This window comes from Python bivittatus, unplaced genomic scaffold, assembly GCF_059951505.1.
Source record: "Python bivittatus isolate LINGU-HERP-01145 unplaced genomic scaffold, Pbiv_v1 ctg000160_np1212, whole genome shotgun sequence".
NCBI classification, from domain to species: Eukaryota; Metazoa; Chordata; class Lepidosauria; order Squamata; family Pythonidae; genus Python; species Python bivittatus.
In genome coordinates this window covers 4,945,926-4,967,316 of record NW_028277076.1, presented here as the reverse complement: position 1 = coordinate 4,967,316, position 21,391 = coordinate 4,945,926, and the positions used below count along the sequence as shown (strand labels likewise).

General features: G+C 38.6%; 1 protein-coding gene across 4 annotated transcripts in view; it reads left to right on the top strand.

Annotated features, from left to right (window-relative positions):
* RALGPS1 (Ral GEF with PH domain and SH3 binding motif 1) overlaps positions 1 to 21,391 on the top strand; it is a 116,605-nt gene that overhangs the window by 72,411 nt on the left and 22,803 nt on the right. For all 4 annotated transcript variants that reach the window (XM_088147005.1, XM_088147004.1, XM_088147003.1 and 1 more), the window contains exons 10-12: positions 6,108 to 6,245; positions 7,021 to 7,114; positions 14,741 to 14,808. In XM_088147005.1, the coding sequence (XP_088003131.1) occupies positions 6,108 to 6,245; positions 7,021 to 7,114; positions 14,741 to 14,808 (300 nt within the window). The remainder of the gene's footprint in view (positions 1 to 6,107; positions 6,246 to 7,020; positions 7,115 to 14,740; positions 14,809 to 21,391) is intronic.

The window sequence follows — 21,391 nt, the reverse complement described above, 5'->3', positions numbered from 1 at the left end:
ACAAAAATATATGAGAATGTGAAAAGAGGGACTTGTTCAACATCACCCAGTAAACCTCAGAGCCACATAAACCTGGGTGTTTCATATCAAAGCCACGATGTCATTTAACAGCACTAATAAAAAATACATGTATGTGTTATCGGGAGGAGATTGCAAAAGATTTTTAGGTACTTTGTCCTGATTTATTTGGGCAAAAGCCATGAAGCATATGCACGCCCCCACTGCCAAGCCTTTACTAAACAGGCCTTAAATACTTAAATCAATGGCCAAGTTGCCCCTTCCTTCTCTCTGTAGCAAAACTATTGCAGCCTAACTCTACATCTTGCATTTGGTCTCTCTGCTGATCCCTCACCTTCAGCTCTGAAAGAACCTTCAACATCTCCGATCCATGGTAGGTCACTTGCTCTTGGGTCTTGCTTATATTCTGAAGACATCTCTGTGTCCTAGGAACTGTAAGCAGCCTTCAGTAGCAGAATTTCAGAAGAAAAAGTTTGATTCCACAATGCTGATGCCGTGTTCAGCCCCAGTGACACTGACCACATCAGTACCATCTCCACTGTCAGTCCTGGCTGTTTCACGCCCACCCGCACTGCCGCAATCTCCCATTCTAGTATTGCTAGACAACGACAAGCTGATTTATTTGATGGATGTTCTCCACCCAGGCAGCATTCTTGTTCTTGATCCTATGTGTTTTCTTTAGCCAGTTGGTAGGTCTCCGTCATCTGCACCATATGTATCTTCGTACAGTGCACCATTCTCCCAGGCAACTCAGTCTTACATAGTTTCCCTATGTCAACATCACCAGCCCTGTTCTCTGTTGTAATTCCTTAGGCCCCAGCAGGAAGGATCTGTCCCATTTTACCATAATTGTGCTTACAGTCCTGGCACTCTTCAGCATTGTCCCAGACAGTAGTAATTCATTGGAATTCCCAGCAAATTAGAGACCGTGTGGAAACTTGCTAATGAAGATCTGATTTTGTGTGTTGGAACATTACATTTCCAAGCACCAGTTCCTCCCATAATGAAGTCTCCTACGTGCTTAACACTTGGTCTGACTTTACAATACTGCCAGTATAGCTGGGTATAATACCTCTTGATTTCTAGTGGGTTGTTGCCCAGTAGAAGAAGAAGAGGAAGGTTATTTTGATTCTTCTTCTGTCTCCAAAGTTCCTTCCATTCCATCTCAAGATGAGAAAGAGAGTATTAAATTGCTCCATCCAGAGTGATTAAAACTTATACCAAGCAGATTATTATAGTAGCTACATCACTAAGGCTGGAAGATCCAGTGTTTTAGGTAATACAAGACTTTATAGCTATTGATCAAAGCTTCTTGCCTGACTCAAGCTGGCCAAAATTAGCCTAGATGCCTCCAGCTTCCAGGAGGCTTGGAAATCTGTAGAGGAAGAAGGTTGTGGGTTTTGATTTCATCATCATCAACTTCCAAACTCCCTGAAGTATCTCGGTCTCACTCACACCATCAGCAATATATAGCTCCATAGAGAAGATAGGAAGCTTGATAGGGCAGGCTGGAAATTCCAATCCTTGACAACGTGGTCCCTTAGAAGAGTGAATTGCCAGGTTTGCCTTGCCAACTCTTAACAATACCTACAGGCTTCTTCATGCTTACTTACCACCCTGGCAACAAGCTTTGAGTGTGGGGTGAAAATGTAGGTATTCCTTGCCCTACCTTTTGCTTTGCATCATTTTTCCTGACGTGTTCCCAAGTGAAGCTGTTGGGTGACACCCACCTGTTGAGAGAACCCAAGCATTCATTATTAAAGATTAAAAAATAAGATGCCAGCTAGGTTCCAAAATAGCTGTTCCTTTCATCATTTTGTATGACGAGGGCACAGTTCCAGTTTGGCAAAAGGACAACATGCAGCCAAGCCAAAGGAATCTGAAAAACAATAATACACCAGAAGATTTTCCCAGAACAAGAATAGTTTCAGAGTAAGAGGAAATCTTACTGATGCAAGGCACACCTGGAGTATAGAAAAACAATTTCTTTGAATAGGGAAATTTGTACAAAAACTAAAATTATCCTGCATAATGATGATATAGAACATGATTCAGGTACATGAAGAAAACATAATTAGCGTATATAGCTAGTTAATGGATTTTTTCCCCTGTTTTCTTTGCTACACGAACTTGCCTATTTAAGGCTATAGATATAAATCCACAACTGGTTGTGTCAAAGATTGCCTAAGAACATTTTATCAGTAGGAAGTAATTTTTGTTTTAAGATTTATTTAAAATACGGAGTTATCTTGGGTTTAGTTGTGCTAAGCTAGATCTTTTCTAAATGATGTATGATTTTCTTTTCCAGTTGGATTCTTGAATTTTTTTTTAGCATTAAATATGAATGGTTCTTATGAACTTCCCCTATTTTCCCAGTCCTGTCAGTCTGTCTGTGTTTGTTTATCAGCTGCCTGGTTGACTTCAGATGTGTTCCATTCAATATTCTGAAATGACTTTTTTCTCCTCCGAAAAAGATGAAATCTACAAGGTGGCTGCTGTTTTGGTTCTTTAGTCTTTGCATTTATCAAGAGAGTTTGATGTGATAAAATCACACAGTAGCTTTGGGAACCAACATTCTTCTTTGCTAAAAATCTTAGTGTGTTCTTTCCAAGGCAAAGATGGAATGGAAAAAAATGTCATTTGAATCACAAGGGCATTCTCTCCAGAAAAAAAATGGAAACTTTAATATGGAAACGTGGCTTTTAAAATAAGCTACAGGTTATTTCTTGCACAATAACTTGAAAAACGTTATACAGAAAAAATTATAGGTCGAAAAAATATCTCTCATTCCTATTAAAGTGCTGGTTTCCCTGTTAACAAGGAGAGACAATTTTTGCTCTAGGACAGCTTTGATTAGGAAATGCTGAAGCTTGAGAGTGTTGTTAGCCAAGTCCCAAAATGGATTTGGCCATTTATGATCTTTAGATTACTTGTATGCAGATATACTTCAGCATTTAGTTAGATTGATGGAACTTTACTCTTGACACATTGGAAATCACAATAATCATTATAATGTTCTTACTTTCTTTCCAATTTAAGCTTCATCTTTTGTTCATATAGGACATCTTCTACATACATTCCATAGAAGGCTCAAAATGAACTTCATGTAGCACAAATGTCCCTTTTAAAGTGTAAGCCTTGCAATCAAGGAATATGACACCCAAAATGAGATTGCTCCATAACTTCATGAAACTCTCTGGTGAAGCTTTCCTAACTGCAATTAATTTTTTCTTTGTTGCTGAAATGACAACCATTACCTACTAACACAAAATATAAAAACCCATTTCTTTCCATCTGCCAACTCAGATACTTCCCAGAGGGAATGTATCACGAGCCAATTTCATGTGTGTTATTTTTAGATTAGTGACCATTGTGTCATGTATAAAGAATTAACTTTTTTTTTAAGTATGTTCCTAAATTCTGGCAATAATTAGTACTTATCAAACTTCTGTTGCCTATTCTTCCTTTTGTTGACAGCCTTTTTTCAATAGCTGAAAAACAGCTATTTGTGGTAAAAGAGAGACTACAAAGTTACACTGAAGTGTTATAACATGTCCTACTTTACTAGTTGAAGATCGGGCCTATAATCTTCACAATCATACCATATACCTCATACTATGTTTATTTGTTTATTTTCCAGAAACCAAGAGAGAGAGTGACAGTATGATTAAACGTAACACATAATTGAAATCATACTCATTTCTTTTCCGACAGAGAGCTGAAATTCTTCTGTAAAAGGAAGAATTAAATTGAAAGGAAATATATTAATCAGGTATCAGTTCTAAAAGTCAGCAGAAGATAATAGGCAAGATTTAACTTGAGAGAGACTTCAGAAGCAGAACCCCAAACGTTTCTCTGATTGACATCTCCAAATGAGGATCGATTATCATCCATCCATAAGACAAGCTTTTGTGAATCTGCTGAGGCTTCCAGAATGTTACTAATAATACTAAATACAAATACCATAGATGTGGGCTACTTAGCAGCTGTAGTTTCATCTGTTTGGCATTTTCATTTTCTGAACCTTTTCTGGACAACAGCTGCCTCCATTTGGAGGCTGGTTCTTCAGTTCCAAATTGTCCACGCACAGATTATGTTTCATTAGGAGCAAATTAGGTTTAAAGACAAATACTTAATATGACATGAGTTGAAAGCTAATAATTGTGAAGATACATGGTAAAAATCTGTTCCATTTTAGGGAGTTGCCCAGTGACAGCAGAATGCATGGATGACTGTATGAAGAAGTTCTGTTGCATGAGTCTACTCACGCCTATAAATGATTTTGTGTTATGGCACTGTTAACCAAACATACATTAACTCCAGTTAAGAGTAAGAATGGATATGTCATCCTCCAAAACTCAAAGCAGAATTTGACTCGCAAGAATCGCAATAAAATATCAGCGATCGGAAATTAGAACTTTACAAAGAAGCTAGATTTGTGGAGAAATGTATGTTTCAGTTTTAGACTGCATCGTATGATGTCCTGGATAAATCTTTATACTAACCATCATTTTTAGCAAAGAAAAGGCATGGGGAGAGAAAGGTACATGGAGCATTTTCTTGGGACTCTGGGCGGGGCGATTTGTACCCCTTTCATGAAGTAGCACCCAAATAAATCCTGATCTCGTTGGTTAACTGAGTTTCTGAAGAAAGCTTATTAGTGGGCTAGTCATGGAAAATAATAAAACTAACCAGGAGCAGGCTAGGATTTTAGGTGGATAAGCTGAACACTGCAAGCTGTATGGACAAGTATAAGGAAAAGCACCATGGGGATATTATTTAAAGCAAACACACTTCTAGGATCCTTCCCACTGGAGTGTTGGCAATGGTGGCAGTCATTGTCTGTGTGCATGGACAATGTTACTGAACAAGCGTATGTCTGCTTTCTTCCCTCTCTTTCCAGGGATCTTTCTCATAAAGTAATTAATGATAATGGTCGAGGGTCAACAGAGGGAAAGATGAGCAGGTTTCTGCGGTGATGGTGCCTACCTTCTTCTTTCTATGAATATCAGTTTCCTTTCTGCTTTTCATCCCCACTGCTTTAGAAAGCCCACACACTCCTTGCAGACTTAATTACTTTTCCCTGCCTATGATAAACACCATCCATCCACTTCTCTGATGCTGGTTCCGAACTGGCTCCAGTTCCTTCCTTCCATATGCTTTCTGTTGAGCTTGGTCAGGCAGTTGGGAGACCATCTGTAGTTCTGTGGAAGCAATCTTCTTTAATATAATCAGTGGAGGAAGGACATAACTAATTAGCTTCTGACCCTTCTGCAATCTCTCCCTCTCCCGCTCTCATTCCTAGTAGCTTTTCTGTCTCTGCTTTCTTTTGTAGAATACAAATGGATTTCAGAGTCAAGATTTCAGGGTAATTTCAGTAAAATGCAAAACACAAGAACTCCATTAGTATAGACAGCATATACATGCTCTTCTCTAAAAGCATCTCCTCCTTGATCATTTTCTTTATCCTGTGTCTCTCTGCTATTCTAGTTTTTAACTTGAATAAGTCAATCTGAAAGTCTCATTCATCTGCCAGATTCAGAAAGTGGCATTTGTTACCCAGCCTGTTTGGCAGATTATAGCAATGTTTCTGCTTTAAAAAGAGTCCCAGAGTTCCCCAAATGTATGATTGTATGTGCATTGTTAGGGTGGGCGTGCACAGGGCATGGGTCAGGTGGGCGTGCACAGGGCATGGGTCAGTAGACTCCATCACAGGTTTGCAGCAGCTTCTGCTATCTCGCAAACCAACTACAGGTAGCTATTTTATTCACCTTTCCTTATTAAATTCTAATCCTTGGATCTAAAGAGCAAATAGTATGATATAGTATTCTGAGGGTGAGGGTAATTGTGTGCAGTTCTTGACATATCTAGCTTTCAATGAGAATTAGAAAACAATATGTTAAGTGCCAAGAAAGATGGGAAAAGTGTGAACTTTCTCTATAATTGTTCAGCTCTGATTTTACTTTTGAGAGACATGATTCAGAAATGTTGAGTGGTTCCTGGAAGTTGGTTATAACTTTTATCAACTATATGGAGTTGGTTATAACTTTATCAACTAAACATGGTCTAATCTCTCTCTTTAACTTTAGGGATTTATCTCTTGGACTTAATCTACATCGATTCGGCATATCCAGCTTCAGGCAGCATCATGGAGAATGAACAAAGATCCAATCAAATGAACAATATCCTCCGAATAATTGCTGATTTGCAAGTCTCTTGTAGCTACGGTTGGTCATTTATCTCCTCACCAGTGTTAAGCAACATAGTAAATTAGTATCAGATGTCCACCTCGTATGAAAGCTGGCCTTGAGGGTTAATGTTCTGTGTTACTAAGTCATTTTGTTTCCACCATTCATCTTTTATATATTATTAGTTGTAGACAATCAGATTTATGTGTTTGTCTTGCTGGCTGAGTATGTACATGTGTCTACAGTGAAGGGGTATGTTTCCCTTCTCATTTTATGGATAAATTCCATTGCAGATTTCAGTGCAACCCATTGGCTTAGCTTCTGCTCTGACTTCAGGAAACCCCATTCATTTTCTTCCATGTTATATGCTCACCCAGCTGTGAGTTGTTTTAGTCTTTCCCAGACGGATATCTTTCAGATGTTTTTGGATTTCAGTTCCACTAACCCTCATCTATAATTCTTGTAATAATAAGGCTAGAGCTGTAGATGAGGCCTAGAAATGCTGGGACACCTGTGGCGTATCCTCCAATTTTCGCTTCTTGACTGGGCTTCTTTAAGTTACACTCTCTCTCCATTTCCTGTTCAGGAGAGATCTTTATTGTAAAATGTATTTTAATCATACTTCATGTGAGCTAAAGGAAGACTCGAGTTCATTATAGCGTTCAGTGAAATCAGATTCTTAGTGGAAAATTTGGGGTTACATTTCAGAATAGATAACAAAGGAAAAAAGTTTAGCCCATGGTTGCAACAAGGAGAAACTGTTTTTCTTCATGGCAGTTTTGAGATTTACATACTTTTTTTTTTGGTAATACAGATCACCTTATAATGTTACCCCATGTGCAAAAATACTTGAAGTCTGTCCGGTATATTGAAGAGCTTCAAAAATTTGTGGAAGATGACAACTACAAGTAAGTACAATCCCTGCCTTCCTTTGCTCCAGCTGACTTCACGGAGGGAAAAAATAGTCTAGCCATAGACTTGGGAAAAAAAACACTTTTTTAAAAAGAAATTATTTCTGGCAAGGAAATTAGACGATGGGTTTTAAAAAGAAAAAAAAAGTATCAGAGATCTAAGTGAAATTTCAGATGGATCTCATCTATAAAATCCCACTTCATTTCCAAAATAAAACCACTCATTCCAAAATAAGATTATTTCTAAAGACTTAAAGTAAAAACAGATAAGCTTACGTGCTATTCTATTGCATAGGCACTTATTTTGTTCGAAGAAATCTTGCGAATGAGACAGCTAGACTAGATTGAGAAGAGTTTTTTTCCACTAGTTGAATTTTCTGTAGTCATCACATATGGTGTTGTAAGTGATTCATCCTGTTGCACAGTTGAGAGCTTATACTCGTTAACCTAACTCTAAACCAAAAAATCAGGATTGCCTTATGAGTGGGTGGCTGATGTATGGATGTACATGACACATTTTCACAATAATGGTAAAGTTCCCATCACTGAAAAGGAGGCTGCGGTACAATGCATTTGGGAAGAAAAAGACGGTCCCTAAGGGAACATCTGGACTTGTCTCCAAATCCCAGCACAGAAATTCTTTGGTGCTTGTGTTTCCTGGCTGGGATTTTTATTTTTAATTCCCAATTTTATCACATGCTGCCATCTTGGACAAAAGATAGAGTGCCTCTTGTAGCTTGTTAAGCTACTCGATATGCTTTTTTTTTTTTTTTTTTGTAAAAATGTCAAATTTGTTCTGTGGATAAAGGATCTGATATCATCTGCTAGCCAGCAAGAACAGTCCACAACTGCCATTTCTCCATCCACTTCTGAACTGCTATGAAAACCTACTGAATTGGTAGGAAACCTTTTAAATGGAAGAAAAAAAACCCTATATTTGTACACTAGGCAAGTTATCATAATTGTGCCCTTCTTAAATCCTTTTTTCCTCTTCTAATTCATGCCAAATTGCACAAAATGCTTCTCTTTGGGGCACACTTTCTGCAGAATCTGTCCCCATTTCATAGATTTGGACCACAGCTGAAAAACCAAATCAAGGCTGGTCTTTTTGCTGCTAAGAATATTCTTTGTTTATCTTATAAATACCTTTGGGTTTTTGGTATCAGATTGAAAGCAGACATTCACCAATAAGGTTTTGATACCAGAATCCTGTGCAATGTATCTTACTGTCTTCCAGATAAAGAAACGTGGCCTCAGATTGTTTTTGGTGCAACTTATCACACTTTTGGGAGGGTTAAGATGGGAATGGGGTTTTCATCAGCATGCTAGTAGCAGGATGTGCGTGAATAAATTGTACATAGACTCTTGTTTCCTTTTTTCCTTCTGTTACATAGATTGCTGGAGAAAAGAGTCTGTGGTTTTATACCCTGAAAAGCTAGACTGCAGACATTAAGATGTTTAAATCAGTTTGAGTCTGCTGTGTATTCTTGTCCAAATGACACACTGTATTAAGAATGAAGATCTGCTGGAACATCCTGTGGTCCAATAAACTACCTATTAGATTGCAATTAGTAGATACGAAGAAGAATAAAGTACTTCATTATTCCATTCTTGCATAATACATATACAGACTGTACACATAGAGATAAGCCACATATACACTTCATTCAAAAGAGACAATAAAAAAGCTAAGAAGGAAACAAAAAGACCAGAACACATCCTCTCCAGCAGCCTACACCCAGATAAGCAGGGAAGAACATCAGACAAACAATCAAGCAGAAAACAATGCCCTAATCAAGGAACTACCAAGGAGAAAATCACACACCCACCAACAGTGGCAGAGCAAGCTACTGTATATAAACAGGGAGCAGACCCTACACTTGCTAGCACTGATGAAGTTGCCTAGTTGGATAATGAAACATCTGCAAGAAAACAACCAAGCTCAGAGAGCACCAAGGACTCCATAGTACATATACCACAAACACACCAATAATTCTGTCCTTACACTTACCTGCTAGACGTAAAGTAGATACATTTATTTTGCTTTCTCTTCCCTTTCCCCCATTCTCCGACCTTTCCCTTATTCAGTTTTTTTCTAGTTTTTATCCAACCTCTTGTTTGTTTGCCTGTGATTGTCTAAATGACAGGTAAAAAGGCTGATTTTAAAACAAGAACTTTGGCACGTTCTTCAGTAATACTTTCCTTGCAATGCAAACTGAAATGAAGACGACGTGGTTATGTTCGCTTGCCATGTTATTGTGGTTGGCGTGCAGGATATTACCTGTTGTTAACTTTGTAGGTTTGTGTAACGATGCTTTGTAGGCATTGGAAGCATTCTCTTTAAGCAGTAGTGAAAAGTGTATAATTGCAGTCGGTGTGAGTCTGTGCTTTTGTGTTGCGGTTTCTAGGCGGAATGCCAGAAACCACATTGCCTAATTTCATTCTTGGACAGAGTTTCACATTCATGCATGATGTTAAGATTATATATACAGTAGTTTTTCATTAGCTTGGATATTCTGTGTGGAACAGAACATAACAAAGGGGGTTCTCTAAATATTTAGGGCCATGACATATTTCTTGGAAATGATTCAGAACATGAGTAATTTTTTTTTTTCATGAAAACACATTTTAAACCCCACAGAGGCATTGCTAGCAACAGTGAGCACTGTTTACATACATTTTGCTAGAGGTCATCCAGCAGTCCTCCTTTTGATCTGAAAGTCCATGTCTTGATTAAATGTGCTAATTTTTCAAGCCACGAGATAAAGCCATAGGCTCTTAGGAAGTACAGTAGAGTCTCGCTTATCCGACATAAACGGGCCAGCAGAACGTCGGATAAGCGAAAATGTCGGATAACACACAGTGACAATTGAGTGCGGTAAAAAAAAAAAAAAACACGATCCGCTGCGCCTGTTGCAATCGATTTTTGCGTTGCAGCACCGCACCATCAGGAGCAACAAGAAAGAGTACACTCACGCTCGCAAACAAGCGGCACACTTTTCTCGTCGCCGATTTATGCGTGTTGTGTTTTTTTTAGGGGCGTTGGATAAGACGGAATGTCGGATAAGCGAAGGTCGGTTAAACGAGACTCTACTGTATATGGGAAATTTTTATAAAAGAGAAAAGGGGTCAGAAAAAGATTAGATGATTTGTCTTCTTTTTAACTGTTTGGCAAAAACTCTTCTTCTTGGATAATTTAGTCCAAACACCATTTGGGTTCCCTCTCATTTCCAATGCTGCGCAAGATGTTATACGTTAGTCCTGTAGAGGCAGTAAGCATTTTCAAGCTTTAATAAAAGAAATATCCTCCTGACATGCTTTTTTAAAAAAAATTAGAACAAGACCTTGTTCTTGTGAATCCTGTTATCTCCTTGGACATTTTCACAGAAGAAAACAGCATTGCCTCTGCCCAGTTACATAGGCAGGTCTTTGTTCTTTCTAAAAATCCTCCACTGCCTGGCCTTTGAGGATATGCAAACTTGTGAAAAAATTCTGGCCCGCAGACAAGGGCCACGATACTTGTAGTCTCCTTCTTCCACCCGGCTGTATCCATGCGAATGACTCAAACGTTCAATTTCTTCAGTTTCTTCATAGGTGGCAGACCGTGGGATGAGGGCGACTTGTGTTAATCAGCAACATTGTGCAGATGGGGCTTCAGTGGCAGGCTGAGAGAGTTTGTGGTTTATCGTTCTTTGCACACAGATCCCTCTGATTCTTTTCTCTTCTAAGACATAGCACCTCGCTTATATACTAAATGTAACTGTAAGGTTCGGTTTGAAAAGCTTCAGTTTCTGTTTCCACCTTAACTGCCCCCTGAACATCTGCGAAACCAATCACCCAGTAGTGCCTTTGCAAGCACGGCAGTTCTGGAAATCGTGCTGATCTTGGAACATTTGTTTCCTTCCATTTCTTCCATCTTCAGACTCCCGGTTGGATTTCCTTCTTCCCAGGTCTCAAAGACTACCCGACTCCTTTCCCGAACTAACAACTTCCATTTGGCAAGGAGCAGAGAGCTGTCTCCTTCCAGATTGCTTTCTCAATAATGTAACTCCGTTTCAGGTTTCCCACAAGCAAGCGTTGTAATTTTTATTATTATTTTTATGATTTTTTGGTGCATTCAAGAACACCCAGGTGGCTTTGTGCCTAAGGTGGGACTAGAATTCATGGTCTCCCTCTTTCTAACCTGATGCCTTAACCACTAGAGACTAGAATAAGCAGGATGTTTTCTGGTCATCTCACCTGAATAATTTGCAAACTATTATTTATGGCTGGTCAGCCATTGTAACTATGTTTAATCTAACATGGTACAATGTTAATGTGAATCCATCTGTATTTGGAGGGGGGAATACTACTCTCAGAGCTGATGGGTGCTTTAAGATCTAATCTGTACTTTAATCTGTTTTGTCGTGGTTTAAAACCAGATGTGTAGGAAGAAATCCCAATCCGGGGTGGAGTCAAAACCATGTGGCACAGATATGAACACATTATGCACATCATTTAGCTCCATCCTCCTCCATTGTTGGTGGGAAGATGATTCATTCGGAGGTGAAACAACATCCTGACGTCCTGGAATTTAGAACTGAGAATGATCAAAAAACAAAATTGACACTTACAAGAGAAGGACTTCCATTGTAATCAAGCAGCTGTGAATGAATTGATTCTGGGAAGGAAAGCCCTAGACATTTCTAGTAGCCCTGTCCAGCCACAAGTTGTATCTTCTACACAACTTGGCATATCAAATTTTTGTACCACACAAAATTGCTACCACTTCTTGGCTATATATTCATTGAATAGAATAGATTTTTTTGGGTTACAGTCACTGACCAGAATTGTATTCATAATCATGTTATAGATGGAAATATTCACTTAAGCCATAAACAGAAAAGGCATCCTTGTTGGGGACTTACCAGAAGACTTCCCAAATCTGGTATACTCCAGATTTGCTGGGACTAATTCCAAGGATTCTGATCCAGCTTAGGCAAAGTTGCATTCTTAATACATCAGAAAGGTGTCATGGGGGAGAAGGAAGTTAGATTACAGGACAGATTATATTAGGTCTTGTGAAGAAGACCAGAATTTTGAGACCAGTTACAATCTGCTGAAATTGTCAAAAGGCTATTAAACTGTAGAGAAAAGTCATTGAATTAATTTCAGGCTGCAAAAATAAAACTATCCTTTTCCCATAAGTGATATGGGTTCATGTTGAGCATTAATTTCATTTGAAAAGGGTATTTACATTGTACATGTATAAGTCGTGCAGTGTAGTTTTTATTTGATTTGACTGAAATGTCAAACCTATTTGAACTTGGACTTGATGTAGAGTATATTTTTCCCCTTTTCAGTTTATAAAGATTACATTTAAAAGGGGGTGCTAAAAGAAAATCAATCATGGAAGGTGATTTTAAAATACACTTTGATTTTCACTGTAATATTCATTCTCTCCCTCTCGCCCTGCTTCCTGCTTGAGAGGAATGATAAGAATTATATCAGACAAACCCTCAGCAAATGTTATGTGCTTTATTTTAAGCACACATTACAGGCAGAGAAACTATGTGCCAGAAACTAGTGTGCCATGCTTCTTCATCAAGGCAGTTGTCTGGAACAATGTTCTATTTCCTTACCTCTAAAAGTTCAAATGAGTAATGCCAAATCAAAAATCAACTTTCTCCATAGGATACTTTTTAAATAGCCAGTTACGGAGGTCTGGTCTGAAGCATGTCCCAACGTTTTTAAGTTCAATAGGATTTTTTATGGACATAGACTTTTGGAGTGTAGTTGCCAGAATTGAATGGAACCAAATATGTGGAACCAAAGTAGAAGCCATGGCTGTGAGTAACTTTAAACAAGGTGAACATTTTCATTTTTTTGTGTTTTTTTTCAGAAAATGTTCCAGTGTGCACGCAGAAAACAAAATGAACATTTGACACAGTCCTAAGCTTCAGTTTTCTTGTCATGGCTTCCACTCTGGATGTCATATGAGTAATTGTACGAAATGAATATTAAAAAAAAAAAGGAAAAAAGTGTATCATTTTTAAGTTCCTTAAATTTCAGATAGCACCTTGAAACAACACAGTTGTCCAAGATCAGCCAAGAATCTGTTCCAATAAGAGGCCAGAAAATAAATCTGTAAAATCTTTCCATGAAGAAAATTCCATTCCTTTTGGATAAATACAATCTGGAATAGAATAGAATAGAAAATACTCCAAAACCAAATGAGGTTAAGAGGAGGTGCATAGCAGTCAACTAACAATCACTGGTACACTTGCATTATTGGGAAATTTACCCTTTAAGACTGCTGATTGTTAAACATTAATGTGAACCAGCATAAAAGCCCTACACTATGTCAGTGTGCCTCAAACAGGTTAAAAAATCTCCAGTATGTGGCTGTGTGTGAGAGAGAGACAGATTTTATAAAAATGTTGTGACGATTTTATCTTTAAAAGTAGTAGATAATTATTTTGAATATGAATAATAAATGATAGTCACTCCTTATTTCTCCAAATAATGTGGCAACTGAGAAGTAATACAATATCCTCATGGGACTGGCAAGGAGGTCTACAGTTATGGATATACTTCAGATTATTAAAATGATTATTATAGGGGGAAAATATATTTGCATTTTCATAATGTTCGCTTCAAGGTACATGTTGCATAGCTCTCGCTATAGAGCTGGGCAAGGTTTTGTTAATGTAAAATTCTACGCTATGATTTTGGAATTTCAGCCCGCTCATTACAATGCATTCTTTGTCTCTGTACTTCCCTTCTCATCTTTCACTGCCTTCAAAGGACCCCATCTCTTGCAACCCCATGGTTAAAATACCTTTCATCTGACAGTCCCAGTTTATAGCCTATTTCTAGAGAGCTCTGCAACAAGAATCTTAATCCAGCAACTTGCATCAGGAATGCGCATGGCAGAGACTCTCTGACTGTGACTCTAAAGCCTCTTGTCTGCCTAGCACATTGCTCACATCCCTCACACTCCACCCTTGGTCCCATTTCTATAGACACATATGAGTTTCCAGATCCTGCAGCCTTCTCTGACACTCAACTCCATGTTCCATTTGATAAAAACACATTTCAATGCCAGTCTGGTTAGCTTTGGTATCTAAAATATTGGGGGGAATGTTGTCTTTCGTATCAATAACACCTCTGGTAAGTAATTAATGCCAAAAAGCCCTTGAGAATGACTGAAAAATGGGGAATGCTACCACAGGTGTGCCTGTTTTGACACCCCATTTCCCTACGGTGGCAGTTCCAGATTCTGATTACCCTTCAAGGGGCAGATTTTATCTGGGATTCAGAAACTGATGATCCATACACTTTAAATGAAATAGGCTGGCCCAAGAATGCCTTCCATGTGTGCCTTACTAAGTGTTAAATGGCTTTGTAGATGCCACATCAATAAAGATAAGTATTCCTTGAGATTGTGAAAAATCTGTTTGGCTTCATATGACACAAATGCAGTGACTTCAGTAAAAATCTTTTGTATCCAAAGAATGGGTGAACACATCCAGGCTAAGCTAGATTTCCTGCTTTTAACCAATAAGATGAGATAACAAGTCTGCCCCTTTGCATCCCCTGAAGCTAGCTGACTCCTTTCATGTGATCATTTCTGTTTTCCAGATTATCCTTAAGAATTGAGCCAGGAAACAGTTCCCCAAGACTGGTGTCATCAAAAGAAGATCTTGCAGGTACACAATACATTTCAAAATGCTGCACTATTCTGCCGTTCAACCCTGCAATTTCACAAGCATTCTTCTATCAGTTGGGACTGTTCACCGGAGTTTTCTATTCTAAGGTCACCATCTTTCTACAAAACCATCCTGATGTCTGCTTGCGGTCATGACCACACTTCAATCTGTTTATTTTAGCTTTGCAGCACATTGCAGATGTCGAGGAACTATTTCCAGTGTAGTTAAAGCTCAGATTCCACCGTGAAATATTAGAGCAGCTTTTAATATTCAGAGCTGTTCTGCTGAATCTGTGCTTTTCAGTTGTCCTTCCAGTATCCACTGAGTAGTACAGCTGGTAAGACACAGATGGGCAGATAGATAAATCATCTGATCACCAGATTGAGATTCTCTCCTAGAAATAAAGCCAAATTTTGGTTAGGTGGAATATTTACCTGAGAATGCTTGGCCATCGTTGTTCAGTTTGTGAATGTACAAAAATAGGTTTTGGATAGGTTTGTGTGCATTAAAGCTCTCCATTGCTAGACAAACAACTCAGCTGGAACACCTTTAGAAAATTATACAAATAATGTGCTGAGAGAGTACATAGAAACCATATAATCAGTAGTAACAGCAACAGCAGTGGACTTAACAAAAGCTTTATTAGTTGATAGTATTTCCTTAAAATACTGCGTTTTAATTTTAAAGTAGAACTCATGGCAGCCTACTCAGGGTTACCAAATAAATCTTATGTCAAGGTGGTAGATATACTATAGCTAATTTATAATAATTAACTACAATCTTCTTCGTATTTAGCAAGAACAAAAAGGATTTGCCATTTAATTTTCTTAAGAAGGTAACCCTACACTGATAAGACAGATCACTTGAGAAAAAATATAGCAAAGTTCTTATTTCAGTCTACATTTTGGAGATTTGCTATGGTCTTTCCTCACTGTATAACCTACAGTGCAATATTCATTCTCCAATTATTCTGCTAATTATCTTCATTCCCAAGAATGTCTCTAGGGTTCTCACGGGAATCCATGGACATTCTTAAAATGGGACTTGCCTCAATAAAAGATAAACTGAGAGGGGAAGGAAAGGGAAAACAGAGAGTGTGGTGTTGGATCATCCACACTATTTCCTGTAAATAAAAGGATGTTTATGACTGGACAGTCTACCATAGAGCCGTTTTATAAATAGGAAAGCCTAGAGGTAACAACGGTAACATTTGAGAATTTCTACCCTATGCCTATGCCCTATGATGGATGGATGGATGGATGGATGGATGGATGGATGGATGGATGGATGGATGGATGGATGGATGGATGGATATATTCTGAAAAGGGATGGGTTCCCTGATTCAACTATTTTTAAAACTGTATTCTTTAATGAAGAAGGAGGCCCTCCAAAATAGCTTATGCACAGTTAGAAAATCAGAGGTTCTGCCAATAGGCTTTTAATCTTAAAAATGACTCCGAAGGAAAAGGTGATAGGAAAGGAAAAGAAAAACCAGCAAGCTTAGTCACCAGTTTTTGAAATTCTAGGGAGTCAGAATAATATATGTAAAAGTCTATTTTCTTCAGGATTTCTGTGCTTGGTGAAGATCCTTCTGTGGAAGGTGATAAGCTTAATCCAGACCTTGAATTCCCTCCAACCCTTTATCTTTCAAGTGCAGCTCTACACATAGTCACACATACACACACACACAAGACTAACTGTGCCCAAATGTTTCTGAGACTGGGGCTTGACCAGAAAGGTTTGGCATTGGTAGGAGTTTAGCTAGCCAAGTCTACCTCCTTCCTGGCCCCAGGCACCACCCTGGAACCATTCTGGGTGGCATTCCTTCAGAGCCTCTTTGTTAAGCTGATTTCCACAGTGTCTCCTACTGGCCTGGCAGAAGGTAGCGTGGCTGCTTTTTAACTGCTGCTACGTAAAAGAGCATAATCATGGGATTGAAAAATCATTTCTCTCACCACCAGACTGCATGGAGCACACTCACTACTCAGAATATGCAAGACAAACCAATCTGTGCCTCTGACATTCCAATAAATATTTAAGCGATGCTTCTCCTGGGGGCTATCTGGATGGCTGTTCCATGAAAAATCAATCTTATAGGCGTGCCAACGTGCCAGCGTTCACACCGTTGTTAGCTTCTTCAATCAATTGAATCTAGCAAATGTTTACTCATGCTTAATCTTTGCACTGCAAAGCCACCTGTTACATCTGAGCACATTAGAATGTGCTATCTTGGTTTCCCGTTTGCTCAGATTGATGGGATCTCATACAAACCTGGTTCCCATAGCTTGTGGAAACTATATGATACCTGTCTCCTGAATCTATGCTGTTGAACAAACCTGTGTGTCAGTGAAGGATTATCCTCAGCATATGGAAGTTAAAATATAGTGGAAATATCTTTTATTCCTGGCCTATTCTTCTCAGAATAACAATACACTGTTCCTGCTATTGTTCATTAATTCATGCAACAGCAGAAAGGCAATGTTGATAAAGGAGAGCATCTTGCAAAGAAGGTACTGCAGACTATATCTCTAACAAAATGATGTCAGTAGTTGAAAGGGACTGGTGGTGAGAACATTTCTTTTTGCTGTAAATCCTGTTTTCAAGAGCTATTCTCTTCAGAGGGAGTGGAGTATATTAGCCATGAATTGTCTGATGTCTTGCTTTAACCTTGATTCTGTCATGAGCTCATGGTTTGGTTTGGTTTTTTAAGATGAGTTGTTGCATCTTGGCCTCAACATACGTGTCCCATTTGCAATAGGGAGAAATAAAACGATCTAATCATCACAGTCCAAGATAAGCTTTACAAGCATATCTCCATTAATGCTAATATTTTTCTTTTAATCAGGATCTTGGTGGAGATCCAGGTCCGCTCTGAAGGTAGACAGCAATGGCCTCAAAGAAGAATAATGTTGGGCCCTCATAGATTAAAACCAGAATCTGAATTAGGCCTGGGTTTGAAATGATAGCTTTCTTCTTTGTCACTATTGTCCATTCCCCATGATTTCTCATAAGCACCACATCTTACTCTAGACTTCATATAAATGATCCCTATCATCTGTGATTGCCACTTGTTTAAGAGTCCAAATAGCAATGCGGTCTCCTGCTTCTGCATGTGTGGCAAACAAAAATGAGGCATGCTCTGAGTTCCTAATTTTTTCTAATTCAGAAGCTCAATATGGAACATGAGAAATCTATATAAATATGTCTCTAAACCAGACTAAACAAATCAGAACATGCAAACCGATACGGTAGCCATGATCTTGAAGGCATTTTCTTGATATGTCAGATTTTGCCACATTGGCAGAAAAAGAGTTACCTTCAAATGCTGGTGTAAAACATGGAAAAGGATTTTGCTGGATACTTAGAGATTTAAAAGGCGGTTTATACGATTTGCTCGTAACTGAATGGAAATTTGTTGAATGTATTTCTTGCAAGAAGAGATTACTGGTTTTAGAAAGCATCTCTGCTTTGGAATGCTGTTTTTCCATTTTTTTTCTGTATCGCTGGAGCTATTCTCTGATTGTCAGTTACTTCAAAGCAATGGTCAGTGTGGTGCTATGAAATTAGACATGTGCGTGTATACACACGTACAGCTCCACTGAAGAAAATTTTGTAACCATCCTGAAGTACAATACGGATCTGTAACATATATAGGAAAATCCCAAATGCACAGAAGAACTAGAGAATAATCCATTTGTAACTGTTGTTACTGGTGATTTAGCTTACTAGCTGTGCTAATAGTTGAGAAAGAAATTCATCATTCAGATTATATCCAATTTGAATAGAATCAAATTTACTGATGAACTGTATGCTAAAACCTCCTTTTGAAGTTTGATACTCCCAGGTCAGCAGGAGCCTGTAAGTAGGCTGAAAAATTACCCACCCACCAACCCACAGCCCACACACACAACCCATATTTCAGAATGTTGCCATCTTTTTAATGTCAGCTTATATTCATTTCTGCTCTTGGACTGAGACTACCCTGTTTCTTCCATGGATTCACTAGGCGTTGGCTTATATCATGAGCTCCTGGAGTCTGGTTGTGGTCTACCCTGAATAGGTATGGAGGTAGAGTTGGCACTAATGTGTTCTAAGGTCTAATTTTGGAGTTTGAAGAAGAGGGTCTGCTCAGTAGCCATCGTAAATTAAACAGCTGTCCTTGCTGAAGTTCACCCTCCACAGAGCCTACTTTTGGTGCCTCAGAAGCTACTCTTATGATAGTTTGCCAACAGGAAAGCTTCCAGTTCTGTTCCTAGGTGAAATCCACTGGGCCATTTTCCAGTTTAGCCTGAAAGAGTTCCTCTCTCATTACAGCAACTGCAAGGGGAAGAGCTTGGACAAACTGCAGCATCAGAGAATGACTTAGATCTCTCTCTTGCTATGATGGGGCCCTGACCAATTCTGAGAATTCTTCTTGCTGTTGGCCCCCAATGCAAGCTTCCTTTACTGTTCTCAAGTAGAGCCCTGTAGAAATTATAACCCAGGAACAATAAATTGAACTAGATCTCAAAACAAGAACTTCTGTCATAAAAGAATCCCAAATTATCACGTTTTGGCCGTGATGGAGTCTTTCTGTATGAATTTAGGAAACAACCTAGGACAGGACTGATTTAGGCTGAATTGCTCCTGAATGTTCCACCCACGTTTTCAAGCTATATCATTTTACCCAAATAAACTGTTGGTAACACCTGTTGAGAATTGGCTTCACACTCTCCTCTCCTACATATTTCTTTTGCTTCCTCGTTCTGGTTCTGCTGGCCACTTCAGCCTTTGCAGACGATCCTATCATTTCATTTCCTTACCCGGCTGTCTATCAGAAGCTGTCTCTTATATGTAATTTTGGTTTTTGCCCGGCTGGAAAGCTTTACTCTGTTGCCAAGATAATGAATGCATTGGGAGTATGTGTCCATTAAATGACCAACAATTATAGACCATAAAAATATTGGTAAATTGAATTCAGGACTGGACATTTGTGTAGATTAAATGCATGGGTGACATAAGCTGCTCAAGCAGAGTTGCCTGTGCAATTGTTACTGAAAATAATCAATTCAATAAAAAGGATTTGACAATAGCCCAGTAACAACAACTAAATCAGTGTGATCATTATTTTATAGGTAGAGTTGTAGCAGATTTTTTGTTGTTATAGTTTTCTAAGATATTTCCATGAGAAATTTTATTTTTAGGTATTCCCAAGAAATTCCTAGGCCACAGGAATGACCTTATTCACTGCTGAAGGGGGAAAGGGGGTTGTATTTGCTTTCCCCAAATTCCCAAATTGTCCCATATTGTACTTGGGATTATGTGTTTGTAACATGTCAAGGTTGATGTGCCCCTTTAACAGGGATGATGGCTTGTTGATGGGATGATGGCTTTGTTGGATGATGGCTATGTTGAAGGAAATCTGCTATTTGTCAGGAAGCTCTCCATAAATCAGACCAGATGGTGAACAAAGAATAAAAGTACTTTTTCACAGCAGCATAATTTTATTAATGATGGCTGAGATATCATTTCTCCATCACCTTTTATGCTAAATTCTGAATGCTTCTCACACCTCTTACCTTTCAGGGTTACACTAACTACTTGTAGAAGCTAGAGAATTTGAGGGCCATTTAAAGTCGCAGAAGTTTGAAAGCTAGCAGAGAAAATATATGTGGACGTTATTTAAACTATTTCAGCTGTTCACATTTTCCAATCAGTTGCCTGTGATGAAAAAAGCCATCTGGGTTCAGTCTAAAAGATGGCCAGTATGAGTTCCATAGCCAGCTGACGGGTTGTTTTGGAACATACACTTCAATAATTTTTCCCAGAAAATATTTCACATAATAATTTAAACCAGAGCAGAAATTGTATAAGATCCCAGTGTCTGAAAGTCCTTCAATATAGGGGAGAGTTAAAGACATGTCCTCGCAGCTAAAACTTTGCCATTAAATTTCTAGCAGGTTTGCACGTTGCTTGGCAGCTTACAATATCTGAAACAATGCTAACTTGTGTTTTGTTGGGCACACATAAATGCAACTCTTGTTGGTGTTAGGAAAGAGCAAAAATAGATTATGCAGGGAAAATAAGCCTAAAGAGGTCATCTCAGGTCTGCGAGTTCAGTTCCTAGTAGAGGGTTTGAAACCAATAAAATATCATCTGGTTGCCCATGTCTGGTGAATCCCAAAGAGGATGAAACCAGTCCCATGGTGCCCACCTCCTGGTGGTCAGTAAAAGAGGTCATTTCACTATACTTAAAACGATTTCACTTGCTGCAAATTCATTTGGTACAAAATGTATCTGGATACCAGTGTTTGCATCAGCTTTGTAGCCCAGGCAATAATCATGAACATGTTTTCAATAATAACTTTTTTTTAGTCTTTAAGGTATCTCAAAAAAGTCTTCATTGCCTTAATAGTTTAAAAAAAGATGTATTATTAAATGGCAGTTTTACACAACTCCCCAAAAGGCTACTTTGACACAGAATATCACCAGTTCATACTACAGAAATGGCAAGACGTTGATGTCTACCATGTTATGACATTCCATGAGACACATTCATTGATTCTTGCAGAAAGCTAAACAACATGCATGCAAGCAGGAAAAA